The 22,295-nt window shown below is 44.2% G+C and overlaps 1 protein-coding gene and 1 non-coding gene across 2 annotated transcripts; both read right to left on the reverse strand.

The window, feature by feature from the left end:
• Positions 1-278: 278 nt before the first annotated feature.
• Positions 279-22,176, reverse strand: cluhb (CLUH binding protein of NUMT mRNA b). The gene is given in 26 exon segments (XM_030783078.1): positions 279-348; positions 529-602; positions 736-870; positions 1,133-1,226; positions 1,403-1,524; positions 2,326-2,451; positions 2,581-2,661; positions 2,919-3,058; positions 3,232-3,385; positions 3,935-4,019; positions 4,664-4,890; positions 12,780-12,842; positions 12,945-13,097; positions 13,238-13,338; positions 13,698-13,799; positions 14,400-14,803; positions 15,138-15,532; positions 15,953-16,045; positions 16,333-16,480; positions 16,627-16,752; positions 17,634-17,788; positions 18,527-18,654; positions 18,857-19,000; positions 19,523-19,694; positions 20,213-20,373; positions 20,751-22,176. Coding segments are annotated over 26 exon segments (5,079 nt in total).
• trnal-aag (transfer RNA leucine (anticodon AAG)) lies at positions 7,926-8,007 on the reverse strand. Its single transcript has one exon. It is a non-coding gene; the product is annotated as a tRNA-Leu (tRNA).
• Positions 22,177-22,295: the final 119 nt, after the last annotated feature.

Consider the following 22,295-nt stretch of genomic DNA (forward strand, 5'->3'; position numbering starts at 1 on the left):
CCACCACCAACTCTGCCACTGACAGTTAGCTCTGTTGTGTACCTTCCAAAGCGTTCATATACCTTTTTTGAACTTATGCTCCCTTCTACAAATACACAGTATACTTTAGTTTGCAGAGCATACAATGTATTGAAGCTGTTTTTACATGCTAAAACTTTTGGGTGGCACCTCAGAGAGCAAATATGCCATTACATGTAGTCTGACATTTATCCTGCTATGAAAAAGGGTGCATGGTAATAGGATTTTCTGCAGACCCCTGTTAGCTCTATACTGCTATTTCACAGATTTCCTTGTGAAGTTTGTGGAGTTTTCTCAGCATCTGACCCCATGTCCTCCACATTCTTGTTGCTCCAGGTCCTTGTTGATGTAGGACAGAAGAAGCACAAGGAAAATAAAATGAGAGATCCGAGAGGAGAGTGGAGAGGACTATGCATTGAAAAATTAAAGATTTTCCTCTTTTAAGTATTTATTATCACTTCTATTTTAACAGTATTTCCTGTGTGTTTCTCTGTGATTGTCCTGTTTTACCTGAGTGGGATTAGGACAATGCCTGTTATAAGGTTGAGCTTTTCCAGAATCCAGATCTTGCTTGGGGGTGCCAGCTAAACAACAGAGATCAAAAATCTATGCACATTGTTGGTGTGAGTCAAAATCCTTTTTGTATGTAAACACACAGAGACACACAGAGACACGCAATATTAGGACATTTCTCTGAGATAGTTTAGAGGTACTCACATTAAGAGGGATGAAGCCAGTATCAGAGCTGTTCTTCTGAATGATGTTTATAGTTCTTTGCATGATCACAGCTTGCTGTGTGAGGTGTTTCAAATACTCTGAGCTCTCACATGTTTTATCATGTGTTTCTCCCACCTGGAGAAGATAACACACAGCATTGTGATGAAACAGTCAAAATTTCCTTATTCAATATTAGGTGTTCATCACCTTAGTTAATATGCTCCTCCTGATATATGACAACCTGTGCTGTTTAAATACAACTTAAACCAAACTGAATAAACGGAAGCAAGCTAGCTTCTAGGAAACAAGGCAAAAGCTAGCAATACTGTAAACTGAATATCTTTTTTTCCCATCCCCTCTGGTCTGAAGGACACATCATCAGTGGCTAAGCACTCACCTGGTTTCTGTAAATAGTGTAACTCTCCCTCTCATGTCTCAGTGCGGAGCGGAACTCCCCTTTACTCTCATATACCTTTGCCAACAAGTGATGACTGAAAAAGAAGACACAGCAAAATCCACAGAAGATTCACATATAAATAAATGCACAATGAAGAATGTCCACTTACACACATGCACATTTAATAAAGTACTGAATTACTTTGATTGTCCAACCAAACATATCTGATGGATTTCACCAGCTCCAGTGGCCTTGTTGCATGTTCCTCACCTTTGAGCGAGTTTAAGAGATGAGGCGCCATGGTATTTCAAGGTTAATGTCAGGGCGTTTTCCAGAAATTTAACTGAAAGGTCACACTCCATTCCCCCATGCAGCATAAGACCAATCTTACTCTGGCCACACAACAGAGGAAAGAAAAAACATACTGATGATGCATTTTTTAATCCTTACAAACATATAACTTCCCTTCAGAGTTCATTTTTTGCATATAGCTCAGTTAGAAAACAATATTGCGATTTTCAGACTGGGCATTAATCAAGACTGTAAACTAGCCATGCATAGTCAATTTTTCACTGGTAGTGTTCCATGAGAATGAACTCTGTATCACTTGATTACTAACTGTGGGTGTTCTCTTGTTTATCTTTACAGATCATTGAGAAAGCTTAACACTCTCAGCACTTTCAGAGAAACAGAGTATGGAAGTCTGAAAGGATGTAACTACTGAGCATCCACACCTTTAAACAAAAAACCTATGAACAGACTGAGAGAGCGAGAGAGAGAGAGAGAGAGAGAGAGAGAGGGAAAAGGTTTCAGCACCATGGAGAGCAACTAAGTGTCACTCCCAAAAATCAGCGCCTATTAGCACTGATGGAAAACTCAATGTCTCATACACCTGTTGCCAGTCTGGAAGAGCAGCAGAGTTCTCTCATTTGTCAAATAAAAAGCCAGAGACACCAGAGTATATGTAGCTCAGCTGGCCAGTGCCTCTTGTTTTGTCTCTGTTCAGGTAGTGATACCATCAACTGCTAGCCAACCAAGCTTCTTAATACTGCATTTCAACACTGGAGATAAGAGGAAGATGCTGACTTGTCAAAAATATGGGCTGTCAAAGAAAACACCAACAGTATGATCTCTGAGAAAATATTGTGGTTCATTACAATGAAAACAACTGTGTTTGACAATAGGTAACTTACATCCAGTCTAGCCATCTCAGGGTGGTCGTCCCCACACACAAGTACCATGAGGTAGCGAGCACGGTACAGCAGACGAAGAGCAGTGGAGAGCTGTCCATTGGCAAAGCAGTAAAGTCCAAGGTTCATCTAAATGTACAGGCATTAAATAAGACATTAAAAGAGACACTGAAGAAATATCAAGGGAGCTGAGAAAAGACATTTATGGGTCTAAATCGTGGACAAACAGCAGACAGGGACACAGAGGGAGATACTCACATATTCTTGTATGGTACTGGGATGGTCAACACCCAGCACTCGTTCACTTATTAGAACAGCCTTCTGCTGGTGAACGAGTGCCTGAGAACACACACACACACACACACATAGACAAAGCCAAACCCAAACACACACAAACATGCATACACATATGACCAAACATACATACACACAGAGGGACACATATAGAGTTCCATCACTCAATGAGAATGTTATCATTTTTGTGAGTGATGCGTGTATATATTTACGGGGATGGACACTGAGAGTGAAGATCTAACTTGACCTAGAGAGAAGAACACATATTTTCTTCAGTGCGTCCTGGAGTGTGTACACTGTACCTCAGGGTAGTCAGTGAGGATGTAGTGTATTCGACCCAGCAGACGAAGGCAAGTGCACACGTCCTGGTGCAAAGGCCCATACACATGAGTGAAGAAACTGAGGGCCTGGTTGATTAAATCACAGCCATCTTTCAGACAGCCTTAAAAAACAACAACACACCAATAGAATTCTGAAAACATTGTTATTGATGTAGTGATAACTATTAGATCTTTATTCTTACACAGAATAAAATTGTGTAGTACGTAACAAGTTTGGCAATTCATATTTTGCACAGTTTGCAGTTTGCTGTTGCAGTACACATGGTGTATTCACCTTGCTGCACTCTTGCCTGGCCGCAGCGCAGGAGGTGGTGTGCTTCACAGGGCTTTGGGTTTATGTGTTTCACTCTGGGAAAAATATTGAGTATGTCCTCTTCAGTGAACGTTGTTCTGTGTTTGCCACCAAACTGATACTCCCTATTCAGAACCTGGAGAGAGGAGAGGAGAAGGGGATATGGGTTAAGGCTGAACAGACAAGCAGAGAGAGGTGGATATGGAGTTAACTGGGTAGTAACTTGGTTCAGATAGAGTTGTAATGGATAATGAGAGAGAGAGAGAGAGAGAGAGAGAGAGAGAGAAGATTTCTAAAAAATGATGTGATTAACATAAACTCATGCTGCTTGTAGAAACGAGTTTGAATGCAAAAACCAGATAGTCAAGTTACTGTACGAGGTGATTAATTTTCTTTGATTAAATTATTATCTCTCGATGTATATTACTGTTCCTCTACCTGTATTAGCCCTATTTCCCCCCTCAGAGGTCGAGATTTATATAACTCTTTTCTAACTTCTTTGAATTTTTCAGTTGATTTCATATTCTTTTTTTCATTACAAATATACCTGAAATGAACACATAGACTGATGGATTGATGGATGGATGGATGGATGGATGGATGGATGGATGGATGGATGGGTGGATGGATGGATGGATGGATGGATGGATGGATGGATGGGGTTCACAGTGAGGTGGTGGGTGACCTGGATGCCGGTTTTGATGGTGAGTTCTCTCAGCAGGGTGATCCTCTGTAGACCATATGTCTCCACTGCATGGTCTACACTCTCACTGCCAAATCAAGAAGAGACATCAGAATTTCACAAACCATTCATACAGCAAAGACATAAAATATATTCCACAAAAGAGTATTTATGAGGAATTGTGTGTGTGTCCTGACCACAGCGACCTAAAAAGGCTCATCAAACAGAGAAGTCCATTGTACATAAATCACCAGCTATGGAAAGCTGGATCATGGATTTCATCAATGCATTTTGAACTGTGTTAAAGTTCTTTATTTCTGAAGGCATTTTCTGCAGGTGTTTGTGTGTGTGCGTGCGTGTGTGTGTGTGTGTGTGTGCGTGCTTTGCCAATCAACACGTAGAGCCTAATGTATGACAGCATCAATTTCATTAGCTTCAACTTAGTTGAGATGCATAAAACCATTTATAAGCTGTAATATCCAGATAATGCCACTCATAAACTGTCATGTTCAGATAAGACCAATTATAAGCTTTAATATCCAGATAATTGCATTTATAAGCTGTGATATCCACATAATGCCATTTATAAGCTGTAATATCCAGATAATGCCATTTATAAGTTGTAATATCCAGATAACACCATAGCTGTCACATCCAGATAATGGCATTTATACGCTGTCATATCCAGTTCACACCAATTAGAAGGTGTAATATGTGGGTGCCAAGCCTCACCACTGCAGGCTGTAGTGGTAGTACTCCTGAGCCTCCACTTGTATGTTTCTCCAGAGTTCACCTGTGGTCAGGCTGGACCATGATACGGCACTGCCGCGCTGACATCGGCTCCTGCGACGGGACACCGGTCTCTTAGTGTGCTGACTGCCCTTGACATCCGGACTGAAGCTCAGGAGGCAGTTTAGGAAATGACTGACAAAGGCAGAGAGAGCTGATGGCTCCACAGCCTGAGGTCATGATGAAGAAACACATCATTAACATACTGAGGATCATAAATGCTGAAAGGAAGAACCAAAACAGTAAAATGACAGGTTTTGTGTCTGTGTGTGTGTGTATATGTGAGGCTGCAGCCATATTTTCAGTATTTTCCTTATGTTTCTAGCGTCTCCTCTCCCCCATGTCTTCTGTGCTCTCCCTAGTGTTTTTTGTGTCTCTCTGTGTTGAGTGTGTGCCTGTGCTGTGGGCGTGGCGCTCCCTCTCTTCCCAGATTGCCAGTCAGCCTACACACCTGCGGTCGACCTCCTCATCTACTCAACAGTATATCTCCCCTGGTTTTTCACCCATTCAGCCTGTGCGGTAGAGCTCGTTCCTTGGCCATTAGAATTGGGTTTCTACCTATTCTCATGTTCGCTACTTCTTTGTCTCCCTGCATCCAAGATCACCCACCACTCAAAAAATCTACAGTAAACAAACACTATTTTCATTCTAACACTGAATCTGTGATCTGCATTTGGGTTACACTGTTGATTACAGCAGAACAAGTCGGCCAGCATGAACCCAGCAGACACAGACTCCCGCCATCAAGCCCTAGATAACCGATGTTGGAGAGAAAAAAATAACCGTCTGTTGTCTTCATCTTCTTTAGTTAAAACCACCCCTAGCCCTTCCTCACCACCGCAAGCACTTTCCACCTCTGACACTCCAGCCTCCCCAGAAGAAGAACCTATGCAGTTGGGTTAGGTTTGCCTTTCCCCCGCCGAAAGTCTCTGGAGAATGAGGGCGGGTGAGTGTCTTGACTGCGGTCTGACCGGTCGTTTCTTCACCGCCTGCTCACTTCGGCCAAAATAGGAGGCTCACCAGTCGCAGCTGGGGTGCTGGTGAGCCAAACTACCTCCTCTCTTGTCCCCTGACCCAGAATGCAATTTCAAGCTACCTTGTGCTGAAGCCAACAATCTTTGCCATTGCTTATGTTGGTGGATTCAGGAGTAGATGAAAATTTTCTGGAATCGAACCTGGCTGCTCAGGCTGGCATACCTGTAGAATCACTTACACATCCTTGGACATCAATGCCTTGGATGGATGACTCCTAGCCCATGTCACACAATGTAACAAACCCCTGCACCTTGTCCTCTCAGTAACCAACAGATCCAGTTTCACCTCATCACCTCTCCCCATGCTCCTTTGGTCATGCTCCTACATGGTCATTGCCTTCGGTCTAACCTACGCTCCCCCACCATCTTCAAAGCCTTGATTAATGACGTCCTCAGAGATTTCCTCAACCGTTTTGTTTTTGTTTACCTTGACGACATCCTCATTCTCTCCTGTAATCTCAAAGAGCACATCCTCCACATCCGTCAAGTTCTGCAAAGGTTACCGGAAAACAAACTATTTGTTAAAGCCAAGAAATGTGAGTTTCACATCAGCTCTGTAAGCTTCCTGGGATACATCATTGAAAGCAGGCAGGTGAAGACAGACCTGGGCAGGGGCAGAGTGGCCAAGACCAAACAGCTTCAGCGTTTCCTTTGTTTTGCCAATTTTTACTGTTGTTTCGTCAGGGACTACAGTAGGATAGCTGCACCTCTAGCTCAGCTCACCTCATCTTCCATTCCCTTCACCTGGACCCCAGACGCAGACCAAGCCTTCTCAGAACTAAAGAGACACTTCAGCTCAGCTCTTCTTTGGTTCAGCTGGATCCCTCTTGCCAGTTTATCATGGAGACTGACACCTCTGACACTAGTGTGAGTGCAGTACTCTCTAAATGCTCAATCCCCAACCAAAAACTCCATCCTTGTGCTTTCTTCTCTTGCCGCCTTTCTCCTGCGGAGCGCAATTATGATGTTGGTAACTGTGAGTTGTTGGTAGCTAAACTTGCATTGACAGAGTGGGGAGACTGGCTAGAGGGAGCTGAACAGCCTTTCATTGTATGGACTGTAAGATTATAGTGACATCTGAACAGACATGGTTCAGGATAAGAGAACTGTTTAACCTGATGGTCGTATTACCATAGATACAAAGAAAGCTTCACACCTTTGGCGCCACATTACAGTTGGAGCCAAGAGCAATTGATTAAGGCAAAATATAACCGGTAATGGGCAAATGGCAGCCATCACAGACAAAAGGGGACTTTAGCATTAACACCTAGATTCTGATTTGCATCAAGCAACATTGTACACCTATTGTCTGTTTGCTTCATGGTATAAAAGGCCGATCACGGTAACAGTTCTCTGAGTTAAGCTTCAGCGCAAGCAGACGTGCTGCCGGATTCCACCACCACCAAATAAAACTCTTCTCCAAGCGCGCTTTTGGTCCGGTTCGTTTACTTGTAAAATCACAAGAAAATCCAACAGGATTGACCATAAGAATCTAGCGTGCATCCAGACATCTAATCGCCTTAATTCTTGTCAAGCCCTTTGGGCACTGTTGTTTGGTCCTTTCAATTTCAACTGACCCCATCTTTCTATCATCATGTGCAGTGGCTGCTGTTTCATTGGAAATCAAGTCCGTTGTGAGGGAGGCCCAATGGGATCAACCTGACCCAGGTACCGGTCCCCCTAATTGTCTCTTTGTGCCTGGCTCTGTTCATTCCAAGGTTCTCCACACTTCTCGCTTCGCCTGCTAACCAGGGGTTGGCAGCACACTATCGCTTCTGAAATGGCATTTCTGGTGGATGCTATGGATGCTGACCCCTGTGCCTATGTCTCTGCTTGTATTGTGTACCACCTGCTAGATCGCTCTCAAGTTTGGAAAGCCCTCTGCCAAGCTCTTGGAGCTTCAGTTAGTCTGTTATCTGGTTTCCACCCACAGACGAATGGACAGACTGGAAGTGGCTCTCTGCTGTGTCTCTGCTCAGAATCCATCCTCCTGGAGTTCTCATCCTAGATGAGCGCACACCTGCGGTCCCAAGCCTGCTTCTCCAACCATTAGGCCACAGCTGCCCCTAAAACACTACCTGGTCTGTATGGGGATCGAGCCCCCTTGCTTTTATTAGCACCACACACTAACCAACTGGTAATACACAACTTGGAGTTCTCTATACACTATTTGGCAGCGGTGGGATTCGAACCCACGCCCCCAAAGAGACTGGAGCCTTAATCCAGCGCCTTAGACCACTCGGCCACGCTACCACGACTGAACAAGGTCACAACTTAATGACCAGCGCCACCATTGAACTGTTTCCTTTTGATTGTTCATTAGGTTATCAACCCCCTCTGTTCCCCGTTCAGGAGGATGAGAATTCTGTACCATCTGTCCAAGCCCATCTCCACCAATGCCACAAGATCTAGAGAGGTGCCCGTTCAGCTCTGTCCCATTCCACTGACTGCAACAAATGCATCGCTGGCTGCCCCTGGACCCCCGTACCTGACTATCAAACAGGTCAGAAAGTTTGGCTCTCCTCAAAAGACATTCCGTTACAAACAGATTCTAGGAAACCCTTGCCACGCTACATTGGCCCATTTAAGACTGAAAGTATCGTCAATCCTTCAGCTGTCTCAAATTATCCAGTTCATTGACGATTCATCTGACTTGTTCACATGTTTCGCAATTAAACCCCACAGTTTTTCACCCATTCACCACCAGTTGCTTCAGCCTGTGTGGTGGAGGTCGTTCCTCTGCCATTAGAATTGTGAATTCTACCTGTTCTCAGGTTTGCTATTTGTTTGCTTGAACTAATCCTTGTCTGCCTACAACCAAGGTTTACCCTCTTGCCTGCCTGTTTCCCCTGTAAACCATCCATCCTGCTACGCTCACAGCCTGTCTTTGCTCACCTGCCCTGCCACCGTTGTCAGCCACCAGCTCCCTTTGCTCTCTCTGCCTTCGCCGCTACCTCCATTTCATCTCCACTCACAAAATCTACAATAAACGAACTCTGTTTTCATTCTAACACTGAGTCTGTGTTCTGCCTTTGGGTTACTCCGTTGATTACAACTGTCTGTCTGTGTGTGTGTGTGTGTGTGTGTGTGTGTGTGTGTGTGTGTCTGAATCCCACTCTGTCCCTCTCACTACCTTTTCCTCCTTCTTCCCTCTAACTGACTCTGAAGTTCTTCTACTAATAAGTGAGCTAACAACGCTACCAGACAGCGAACACAGTTCTAAACAGACGGAGAACCTAAGGTAAAGCAAACGCTGAAAGAATCGCGCACGAAGTAGATTATATACGGAAACGACAGCAGAGTATACAGGGCAAACGACTCCTTCCCCCCTCCCCCTCCCACCTCGGATCCTGCACCCTCCCCCCCTGCTATCTTCTCCTCCTTCTCCCCTCTATCTGACGCTGAAGCTCTCTTACTTATCAAATCCCATCGTCCTACTACCTGTCCTCTTGATCCCATCCCCTCCCCTCTCTTTCAGGCCATCTCGGACGACATTCTGCCCTTCATCTCGTCCTTGATCAACAGCTCCCTATCTACTGGTACGGTTCCTTCTGCCCTGAAGAGAGCACGGGTCAAGCCACTGCTCAAGAAGCCCAGCCAAGACCCTGCGGATGTCAGTAGCTACCGCCCAGTCTCTCACCTACCGTTTCTCTCCAAAACCTTGGAACGTGCTGTATATAACCAACTCTCACCATATCTTCTGCAGCACAATCTCCTGGATCAAAATCAATCCGGATTCAAAGCCGGCCACTCCACCGAGACGGCCCTTCTTGCTGTCACGGAGGAGCTCCACTTGGCCAGAGCGAAGTCTCTCAGCTCTGTCCTCATACTCCTAGACCTCTCCGCAGCATTCGACACGGTCAACCACCAGATCCTCCTCTCATCCCTTGCTGGGCTGGGCTTCGCGGGTTCTGCACTCGCATGGTTCAAGTCCTATCTGTCTGACCGCTCCTACCAGGTCTCTTGGAGGGAATCGGTCTCCTCCACCCGCACTCTACACACAGGTGTCCCACAAGGGTCAGTACTTGGTCCACTCCTCTTCTCCCTCTACACCAGATCACTTGGCCAGGTTATCTCCACCCATGGCCTCTCTTACCACTGCTACGCTGATGACACACAGCTGTTCTTCTCCTTCCCCCCCTCTGACTCCCAGGTTCAACCTCGCATCGCAGCCTGCCTAGCTGACATTGCCTCCTGGATGTCTGCTAACCATCTCAAACTTAACCCGGAGAAAACAGAGCTCCTGTTTTTTCCTGCTAAGAACTCCCCAGCGATCGACAATACAATCACCATCGAGGGATCTGCGGTGTTTCCCACCTCAGCAGCCAAAAACCTTGGCGTCACCCTCGACAACCAGCTGACATACTCCGGGCACATCGCAGCAGTCACACGATCCTGCAGATTCGCCCTATACAACATCAGGAGAATCCGCCCTTTCCTCACGCAACAGGCAACCCAGCTCCTAGTCCAAGCGCTTGTCATCTCCCGCCTGGACTACTGCAACGTTCTACTGGCTGGCTTGCCGGCCTGCGCCATCAGGCCGCTCCAGCTCGTGCAGAACGCCGCTGCACGCCTGGTATTCAACCTCCCTAAGCACTCTCATGTCACTCCGCTGCTTACTGCACTCCACTGGCTTCCGGTAGCAGCCCGCATCCAGTTCAAGACACTGGTGCTGGCCTACCAGGCCACAAGAGGCTCTGCCCCATCATACCTTCAGTCTCTTATAACGCCTTACACCCCAACTAGGACCCTCCGCTCCACGTCCTCCGGACAACTGACGGTCCCCTCACTCCGGGAACCCGGCAGCCGCTCCTCCCGACCACGCCTCTTCTCTGCCATTGCCCCGAGGTGGTGGAACGACCTCCCCCATGCAGTCAAGACTGCGGAGTCTCTTACCATCTTCCGCAGGAAACTGAAAACCCACCTCTTTAGAACACACCTGTCCCCCAATGCCTAACCTCCCTTCCCCCAATGCCTAACCTCCCTTCCCTAGAGGGAAAAAAAAAAAAAAAAAAAAACCTTTGTCTTGTATTTCTGTTTGTAAAAGTATTCCAGGGGCGCAATGCGAAAGGGCAATTTGACGCTCAGTCTTATTATGATCTCTGTTGAAGGTATTAGAAATCCGACTGATGCACCAATTGTAAGTCGCTTTGGAAAAAAGCGTCTGCCAAATAACTAAATTGTAAATTGTAAATTGTAATAAAATCCCACCGTCCTACTACCTGCCCTCTTGATCCCATCCCCTCCCCTCTCTCCTTCGGTCCATCACTGAGAATATCATTCCCTTCATTTCGACCTTGATCAACAGTGCCCTGTCTACTGGTACAGTTCCCTCTGCCCTGAAGAGGGCATGGGTCAAGCCACTGCTTAAGAAGCCCACTCTAAACCCAGCTGATGTCAGAAGCTACCGTCCAGTATCTCTTCTAACATTTCTCTCTAAAACCCTGGAATGTGCAGTCTATAACCAATTCTTTCCTTATCTTCTCTAGAACAATGTCCTGGATCAGAATCAGTTGGGATTCAAAGCTGGACACTCCACCAAGACCACCCTCCTCGCTGTCACAGAAGAGCTTCACTTGGCCAGAGCAAAGTCGCTCAGCTCTGTCCCCATACTTCTAGACCTCTCTGCAGCATCTGACACTGTTAACCACCAGATTCTCCTCTCATCCCTTGCTGGGATGGGCTTCATGGGATCTGCACTCACATGGTTCGAGTCCTACCTGTCTGACCACTCTTACCAGGTTACTTGGAGGGAATCAGTCTCCTACCTCGGCCCTTTCCAGACTGGTGTCCCACAAGGTTCCGTACTTAGTCCACTCCTTTTCTCTCTTTACACTACATCACTTGGACAAGTTATCTCTGCCCACAGTCTTTCCTACCACTGCTACACCAATGACACACAGCTGTTCTTTTCCTTCTCCCCCTCCGACAATCAGGTCCAGCCACGCATCGCAGCCTGCTTAGCTGGCATTGTCTCCTGGATGTCTGCTAACCATCTAAAGCTCAACCTGGAGAAAACGGAGCTTCTCTTTTTTCCTTCTAGGAGCTCCCCAACAATCGATGCTTAGATCATCATTGAGGGTTCTGTGGTGTCCCCCTCCAGAGAAGCCAAAAACCTTGGCATGACCGTGGATGACCAGCTGAACTTCTCAAGCCACATCGCGGCGGTCACCCGTTCCTGTAGATTCTCCCTCTACAACATCAAGAGGATCCGCCCCTTCTGAATGCAACAAGTAACCCAGCTCTTGGTCCAAGCACTTGTCATCTCCCACCTCGACTACTGCAACACCTTACTGGCTGGCTTACCGGCCTGCGCTATCAGGCCGCTTCAGCTTGTTCAGAGTGCTGCTGCACGCCTGGTATTCAACCTCCTAAGACACTCTCATGTCACTCCGCTTCTTACTGCACTCCACTGGCTTCCGGTAGCAGCCTGCATCCAGTTCAAGACACTGGTGCTGGCTTACCAGGCCACAAGAGGCTCCGCCCCATCCAACCTTCAGTCTCTGATAACTCCTTACATCCCAGCCAGAGCTCTCCGCCCTACCACCTCTGGTCAGCTGGTAGTCCCCTCACTTCAGGAACCTGGCAACCGTTCTTCTCGACCACACCTCTTCTCTGCTATTGCTCCGCAGAGGTGGAATGACCTTCCTCACTCAGTCAGGACTGCAGAATCTCTTGCCATCTTCCACAGGAAACTGAAAACCCACCTTTTTAGAACCCACCTGTCCCCCACTGCCTAACCTCCCTTTCTATGTCTCACACACACACACACAAAAAAATCATACTAACCTTGTGCCTATATCACAGATCTTGTTTTTTTATCATTTTTGTCACAGAATTCCAAGAGTGTGATAGTGAGGGTAATTAATCTACAGCCTAATTGTGATGCACTTATTGTTAGTTGCTTTGGTTAAAAGCGTCTGCTAAATACCAAATTGTAAATGAATCAGTGAATTAGTGTGGAAAGTGAGTCCAAACTACAATATTATCACATTACAGAACAGTATTTAAACTAACTCACTTACCAGAAGGTATGTCTTGAAAAGATGTTTTGCACATCTAGTAATCAGTTCATACATTGATATTCTCTGTGATTTGATGAAAGAACAAATAGTAAACATATGAAGAGACGTGGTATTAATGACATTATGACTTTATTAAGGTACAGGCACATGAGGTAATATACTCACGTAAACATGGTCCAGTCTGTCTCTGTGGGTTGTATTCTCCAGAAACTCCAGCATTTTGCCAAGGTAACGTACATTTATGCCATGCTGGTGTAGAGCTTCAGTCAGTGTGTGCCCATCCATAGGTACCACAGTGTAGTCAAGGAAGCCTTTGATCTACACACACACACACACACACACACACTGCTCATTACTATTCCATTTGCTTTCCAGTGCAGTTACAGACATTTTCCCTGATTTATTATAAATTCTTTTTATTAAAAAGTTTAAAAATGACTGAAACAGAATATACTTACCAAAGCTGGGATTTGGTGTGAAACCAAAAATGCTGCAGCATCTTTCAGCAGTTGTTTCTGTTCCTCTATCATCTTCTTGCTCTCCTTAGGAAATCGTACCTCTAAAACACATGTACACACACTTTAGCACAACCTGCTCCCTTGCCTGAGCGGGACAATATTAATGCATATTCATGTAGAATTCATACCCATGTTTAGAAACAGAACATGGTCTTAAATCACAGTCTTTGGCGGTGGCATGTCTGAGACTCAGTTTTGTATTCTCAAAGTTCAGCCTTTGTGATATATTTACAGCAACTAACTTACAAATATTTAACCATTTACTTATTTGAGGAATTCACACAGGGAATAATTTATACAATCTCAGTATCAACTAAGTTCAGTAATAGTTTAAAAAAACAAAGAGAGACTGAGAAGGATATTAAAAAACACTTTTGATTACTTGTGTTGGCTTAGGTACCTGCTGAAAATAGATTGGGGTTGAAATGTATGTTGGGTGGAGTTTGACTGACAGGACCCTCAGGACTATCAGCATTTGTCATCATTACTCTGTTTCTGCTCACTGCAAAAGAATACTGCACTAGTAACATCAGTTTATATATTGCACAGCTGAATTGAATAATTAAGAACAGTCCTTAATTAACAGAGGCTCTTAATAACAGTGGCTTTAAAGCTCTAAGAGAGGAGCCAATAAAAAAGTTACTTTGAACTCTGAAACTTTAAAACTTCTTCACACTTTAATTTTCAGGTCTATATACTTTCAGATGTGTACATACCTGTTTCTTCTCTTTTCTGTGTTAACACTGTCTTAGCTAATTCTTTCTCACAGATGGACACAGATGATATACTGTCTTTTGACTCCATGGCTTTGTTATTTCTCTGAGTATCTGAGAAAGAAGTCTCAGTATCCGCTATTAAGGAAGTGTCCATTTCACCTTGGTTCACCTCAGACTTTTCAAACATGTAAAGCAAAGCATTTCCTGTCAGACCATCCTTAACTGGGATTGAATCAGCAGTTTTACTGGTGTGTCTTTCCTGTCCAGAGCGCTGGAAGACTGTTTCCGTCAGTAGTTTTTTTCTAAGGAAATTAAATGCACAGAAGTGAAAAAATAAGTAAGTGAGCTGTGCTTAGACCACAAAGCTCACAAATGCTAAAAGCCACTTAGCTGAAGAGTCTGTGCATTATATCCAAAGAGTCTAATCACTAATTTAAGCTTCATTAAATCATTTTCCTCAGTAGTGTTGAGAGCCAAGACCAGTCCTCACCTGTGCTCCACAAATACCTCCACCAGCTCCTGCCTCAGGCATGCCAGACGATGGGGATGTTGATGAGGGAAACCGAGTTTCTTACACTCAGGAGGAACCTCTTCCCTCTCCACAGGAAGGAAGTTGAGGTCAGATGGAAAGGTGCGAAGAAGGTCCAGGATGTAACGACGGCCATCATTACCCACGATGCCCTTGCACTCAACAGAGGAACACAGTTCTACCTTTTGGTCATCCTTATCAAGCACCTGGTGACGTTGTATTCTCAGCTGTCGGCTTGGTTTATCCAACAGTTCTAAGAACCTTCAGAGGGACAAAGGCTCAGATTACCTACTGACTTTCTCAGTAACTGAATTAGGATTGACTACCTCCACATTAAACCAAATGATACATCACAACCTGGTAATAAAATATGTCTATGAATCAGATGAGCTGAAGGTTGTTTAAAATTGAAAACGTAACTCTTAGTATGAGTGCTATAGAGGATGAATTTTAATGACATAGTGTAATGTAATCCTTCCCCTCTTGACAACTCTGCAGCTCAGGACACGTTCATCATAAAAATGACTGTGGAACAAAACATAGCCTTTATATAATGACGCCAAAGCCCTTCAGAACATGAAATGAATTTGTTTACCTGTCATCGGAGAAGACAGTTTTGCCAAAGTCGGCGGAGCCATAGACGATACTCTCCTCCTGGTTCCGTTCCAGGATTCCTGGAACAATGGACTGGGCAGTGACGCGGTAGCCACGGTAATCCACAACAGCGGTGCCAAGCAGGTACAGGCCCTCTGCATCCAAGGCGCTGTAGGCTCGCACACCGTTCAGGTCGTTGCTAGCAGCGGCATGAGCTGCAGCATCTCCACCCAGTTCTCTGTAATGGTCACGAATGTCAAAACCCAGACTGAAGAAGATGTTGTTCCAGATAAACATACGACTGCGCGGTTCTTCGCTGGGGTTTATGGGCATCACGCTTCCGTCAACAACCGCCATAGCCCCACATGTTGCCGCAGCAACAAAGTCACTGTTTACCTACCCAAAGGAAGAAAGGATACAGAAATTATTAAATCAATTTTTGCATTTTGAAAAACAATCGATTATGTTGGCAGACTGAAATGAGATGTAATTTTCCACTTGCATATCAAGTTGTGAGGGAGGACTGGGGAGTTTGCTGAGTTATGAATGAGAGAATTTTGCCTTAAAGGCAGAGGTCTATGTAGAGCTGGCTTTACACTGGGCTGGCTATTGTACCATTTTATTATCAGCCTTCATCACCAATAAATTAACAAAAAGTATATAAGATCTCTCTCATACACAGTGCTTCAAAAATGGCTCCAAGCATGTCTGTACATCGTTAATGACTTGAATGAAAGTTCTGCTGATGAACTGTGATTACTTCCCTTCAGTGAGAATGGAGATGATGGACAGAATTAAAGAAGGAAAGGCTCAGACCTGAAACATGGCTCTGCTCCTCTGCAGTCTTTCTGAAAGACTCTGGCGTGGGAGCTCTCTAATGCTCTGGAATTCCTCATTCCAGTCACGAGTCTATAGAAATGCATACAAGCACACACAGACAGACAGACACACACACACACACAGACACAGACATAAACACACACACACACACAAACATACAGCACTATTTTAACTTTAATGACCATAAAAAATCCTCAGTATGTACTGACAAAAATCATCAATACTGTCAGAACATAAAAAACTTTTTTTTTGTTGTCGGTAGTTTCAAAACCATAAGGCGATGCTTCAGTGCTGATGGAGTGGTTCGCTCTCTGCCAGGGTAAGTGTATATGCTTGCTATGTTTCTTCCCCCCTACCTGTCCAGGCACATGTTCCTCATAGCCCAGGTGGGAGGAGCTGGCATCCTCCGCCCTCACACAGTCTACAGAATGGTGAAGCTCTGGAGCAGTCCAGCTGAACAGCTGCAGGGGCGTGGCCATCCTCTCAAACAAGTGGCACAAATCTCTGAAAGTCAACCCAGGGCACGCACTGAGTGACCAGGAACTCTCTTCAGGAGTCATTATTTATTTATTTTTGTCAGATACTGCAATGCAGCGGTTCAGGAGCAGGACTTTGGTCTGTATTGAGAGTTAAAAGTGAATTAGGGTTACCTTTTTTTCAATAAGGCACTAAAATTCCTCTTAAATATTGGACTGATCTGACTTAACAGATCTGTTAGGTCGTGACACAGGACACCAGGGCTGGCCGGTTTGGGGTTGAAGATGTAAGTTGTGGACCTGAAAAAGATGGCGTAGTCACAACATAGAATCTGCTATAAATGTATACACGTTGTCTCTAAACTGAGACCTCTTGGATTAGGTTGATTTAGGATTATGATTTATCATAACAATCTAAACTGCTCATTGAGATTGAGAGGCAGTAGTGGGGATTTGATACAAAAACCTCAAAGATCTGAAGAAAGAAAAGAAAAGTACTTGTCCTGTTCCCCGAGGGTTCAGTGTGCCAACAGTAGGTCTCATAGACCAGCTATGCATATGCACAGATTTGACCATAACACGCATAAGAGAAATTTCAGAAACATTTCAGTAGTGAGCAATTTTTTCTTAGCAGGGGTGTCCTCATAACTTTTTAATATTTCTTGACTCCCAATTGATTCATGTCTCTTTTTTCTTAATTGTTTTACTACGTTCCTTTCCCCTTCTTTTTTTATGTCTTCACATGTTTTTGCACACTTTATTTACTCTCCTAATGTGGGATTATTGGAACGTTTACTCTTGCTAATAGTGATTAACAAGAATGTGTGTCCATTTTAAGAACTGCCATTCATCATTAGATGTATTTGGGAGCACACATTATCATTAGCATACGTTTCACAAAATCTACACTGTTCTTACATACTCACTTTGTTTTCCATACTCAGGAACACATTAATGCAAGAGGCCCAATTCATCCATAAACTTAATGATATGAGTATTCATTTTTATACCCGGTATATGTGTATGTATGGACTCATATGGCATAATGGTCTATAAGTTTGTCGAGATGGGTGTGTAATGGTGTGTAAATGGTGTACTTGCATGGATCTTTAAGGCATGGTTGCATATGTGTTGTGTAAGCGTCTCAGACTTCAGCAGAAAATTATTCTTTCAGTACTCACTGATTGAGGTAGAATCCGCGGGCTGATGCCGTGATGCTGAGCTGTCTGTTCTCCATGGTAACCACATCGAGATACATGAGATCACCATGCATCTTTCTGTTCCCAGGAGGAGGGTTCCAGTTACTCATGGTCAGGGCCTTCAAGCATTCCACAGGCTACATGGTGAAACCAGACAAAGCATAGCCAAATCAATTATTTATGTCAGTCAACAATGATCAACTACAAGAATGTTTCACTCAATTCTACTCAATTCTGCTTTTCATTATTTACAACATTGCTATAATGTCAAGTAAGTGTAGATTTCAAGGGCATATCTGGGTCGCCCGAGATATTTTCTGAGGTTTCTTCTGTGCTTTGCCTCTCTGTTAATTCATGTGCTTGATCTACACATTAAAACACAATGAAAAAAATAAATCAAATTTTTATTAAGACTAGAAAGTCTGGACACACTCCCTTTAAAGTGCCTTTAAGGAATAATTTATTACAGACAGAATATTTCCCCAAACTGTTTAAATGCATGTCAGGCTTAAGATATATTTCAACACCAGCTGGAAATCAATGCAGATAATTAACAGTCCCGACGCTGTTAAAGACTCTTTCTTATCTGGGTACACACTGTCAAAGTGCTTAATTAACAACATTACATATACATGGGGAATGTTAAATCCAATCATTTTGAAGGTTCTGATTATTACTTTGCCACAATTCCCTGAAGATATAATTATGTAAATAATCATTTAACTGACATCCTTCCCTTAGAACCCTCCGGCCTTCCAAACAGAGGTAAATGCTACCAATTCTAAGATAAATTTCAGCAATTTTACAGAAATTGATGTGCCTTCCCATAGCAAAGGACAAGGACAATGTTTGGGTAGTAAATACCAGCATATCACCTTCCAGTTTTCTCTTGGAGGCTGCAGGGGTGCCAGTAGACGCTGTTTACTGCCTGGAAGAAGGTGTTCAGGTGGGGCACAAGGAAACTGCTTCAGCTCAACTCCTTTCTTCTTGACCTTGCGTCTCTCTGGCAAAGAGAAACACTACTGTTGCTGCCGTCCATTTGAGTTAGTTAATAAAACACCACAAAAATGACCATGTTAATCTTACTCTAAAATATTTCCAAAGAGCAGTCCTACATTTCATCCACTGTTCATTGTTCATCCACTGAAAATTATGCTATCGAGACGTTCCCTACTGATGACTAACCTATCTCACTCCCTCCTTACCCGTCATTTTTTCATCAGTGAAAAGAGAGAGAAATGATGGGGAGCGACACTCTGCTCCATTATAGCCGTCTGTAGGATCCATACTCTTCAGCAGGTTTCGAACATGGCGCAGATGGATACGTATCTCTCGCACTGTGTATGGCTCTGCAGTGCACAAAATGGCACAGTGGTGACACCTAACATAAACGTCAGCATGTCCGAAAGTGAAGCATCAAACTCTTTATGAGTTCAACTGTATTTTTGGCTTTCATTGTAGACCTGTGATTGAACTGAGGCTTTCAAACTGTGCCTCCAACAATCAAAATAAGTTCCTAATAAGTGTCTAAGAAACTCCTCTATCATTCTCTTTCCAGGAATTGCACTAACAAAAAGAATTACAAAATGTATTTCAAAAAGTATCGCAAAAAGTTTGCACTGCTATATGTTCAGGTGAAAATGAAGGTCTAGCTGTATGTCTTAAGACCTAGTTGATTGTCTCTATACATTATACCAATGGCATTGCTGTTATTCACCAAAAGACATTTGCTTAAATAGGGTAAATACTTCACACAGATATATCATGCCTGCAGCTTTTCATTCTCTGTTGATGCTTTGTACACCACAGCTGAAGAAAATGGAACGGGAGGTAGCACTGGGTCACCGTAGAAAAGATAAGGGAAATCTCACCCTCCACGACCTTGAGCACAGAGCCTTCCTGCAAGCCTGGGACGGACTTGAGTTGAATGAAATTATCAAGCGAGTTTCCATTGAGCTGCAGGGAGAAACAGGTGCAGTGGCAGCTCTCCTTCCGATCCATCAGCACCTGTTTGATCTCCAATACCACTGCCAGAGGTGACACCTAGCGTAAAAGTGGCACTTTGATACGTTGCTTTCACGTACCTTGTCTGAGTACGAAGGAATTAAAGGAATAAAGTGGAAATACATGAAAGAAAATATGCTCAACATGAAGCTATGACTATTCTCTTTCATATTATGAGTCGGTACAGACTGCTTTAGATCTCCTGTGGAGTGATGTGACTGATTAGACAGTTTTAAGGGATGTCACATGGAGCTTGTGTGTAACAGCTTGTTCTGCAGTGGTGATCTCATATTTGGGTCTGTGCGTTTGTGCACGAGAGGGTTGTCTTTGTGAAACTGATTATGCAACAGCTCTAATGGCAAAGTACACAGGACATAGTTCTTAATGAAGAGGGTCTCTATATATTTGAGAGATGAGTAATTCATCAGTAGGGGTGTTTTAAAACTACAGCTGACATAGAACATAAAAAGAAACAGGACAAGTGCACTATCAGTGAGCACCTGTAAACCACAGTTAAAACCAAATCATAGTTGGACTGAGCCTCAGAGAGATTTTACCTGTAGCTCAATAGATTCTGTGAAAGGGAGATGGATCTTGACATTGAAACCATTTTCCGAAGTGAGCATCATTTCTTGTGCCGTAGAGTCTGGTTGGTGCTTGGTGCTACAACTGTTCTGTTCAGTGATGTGATTTATGAATTCTGTGTCAGGGTTGTATCCTAAATTTAAAAAGCATTGGTGGACAGGAAAAGAAGAGAACAGGCAGTGAGAGAATGATGAGGTAAATGATTTTTCTCGAGCAAAAATCAAGTTCTAGCGCAATTCTAAATTGGAAAGTGATAAAGGGTCTCTCGTGAATGTTATGTCATTGAGAGAATGGTGCCGTAGTAGTGATGGATGTGATCTAATTTGCATGTTTATCAAAATTGTAGTTGAGGCACACACACAAACACGTGCGTGCACACACACACATACACACACACACAGAGGGAGAGAAACAAAACCAGATACTCTAAAAACAGAGGCATGGATACACGCATGTCCTCACAGACATAGACCTAGCCATACACACTTCACCCCAAATGTGCACACACACCTGCGAAAGGTGGAGTAGTGAGGAACAGTTTGTCAATCACAAACAGAGTGAACTCCTCTGTTTGTCCCAGCTCTCCATCCGTATATGTGAAAATGAGCGGTAGCTGTTCACAGTCTTGTCCTTCCTGTTTAATGTGCGGTCCTTCCTGTTTACAGTTCTGTCCTTCCTTTGCACTGTCATGTCCCATTGGCACTGCGTTCAGTGTAGTCTTCTCTTGGCCTTGGTGTATTACCACTACATCCATCTCTGTCTCTGTTCCACTCTGAATAGTTTCTGCTCCGTCAGGCTCCATCGTCTCTACCAAGTGTCTAGGCTCCATAGCCTCAGTGTCTAATTCTTTTTCCACTGCATCTAAGTCCTGATCTACCTGCACTACACTGTCTTCCCTCAGCATAGCACCCTGGTCTAACAGGACACACTCACTTTGTTCTACAGTGATTACGATTTCTTCTGCTCTTGGTCTATTTTGTTTGACTCCCTGATCTGCCTTGGGCATTCTCTTTTCTTCCTCCACAATAGCTTGTTCACTCTGGTCTATATGGAATTCTGTTAGTGTCATGCCTTGGCTTTTTGAAGCATTTTGTGCACTCTGTATAACAGACTTTTCTGTTTCTGCTGTTATGTCTTCCTGCTGTGGTAGAGCTTGTCCCACCTCTGCTATGCCAGGGTTTGTTTGTGCTCTTTCATGCTCTTTTACCACTAAACCTGCACTGCCTACTGTCTGTGCTGCATCTGTTTCTGAACATGAAGTATCATATTCATTCCAAACAAAACCACATTCATTTTGTGTTCTGTCTTGTTCCATTTGTGTTACTCTGTCCTCTATGGGCAACAGGATCTGCTTTGTCTGTACAGTATCCCTTGATGTCTGTTCACTCTGTTTGACCTTCTGGACTCCACATCGCTCCTGAAAAGAGTCCAGCCGAGTGTGAACCAGCATAGGTTTGCTGGTTATGTTAAGTGTTAAAATGTGACTTTTCCTGCCCCCTGGTGGTGACTGCACTCCATCAGAGAGGTGCTGAATTACATAGCCAGCAGCTGAGTGCTCCATGGTTTGTGACTGTAAGAAAGACAACAGAGGCCACTCATTTCCATAATTACTTTGCATTAAGTCAAGGGAACAGAGCTCTTGTTCATCCAAGCTTGTTCCTGACTGCCTTTCCATCTCTCCACATCCCTCTCCTCCGCACTCCCTGGCAAGGGCAGTCCCAGAGCTGCTGCTCAGCACTATATCTGGATACAAGAGGTGATCCTGATCCAGGGCTTTAGATGGTTCAGAGTCTTCGGGGGCCTTAGAGGGACAAAAGTTCTCCTCATCACTGTTCTCTCTGGACAAGAGCGGAGATTGCTCTTCTGTCTGGTCAGGAGCGTTTTCACGCTGGAAATAGTTTGACAATAAACGACAGCAGTGAACCACATTGCCCATGTTTCCAGGGACCACCATCCAATGCCTCTGTTGCTAAAATACAGGATAAACAAACCAAACCCACAAAATATAACAGGAGAGGTTTTTAGGGTTAAAGTCCTGGTCATTGACCACTCCGA

The sequence above is a fragment of the Chanos chanos genome, chromosome 8 (assembly GCF_902362185.1).
Source record: "Chanos chanos chromosome 8, fChaCha1.1, whole genome shotgun sequence".
Taxonomy (NCBI): Eukaryota; Metazoa; Chordata; class Actinopteri; order Gonorynchiformes; family Chanidae; genus Chanos; species Chanos chanos.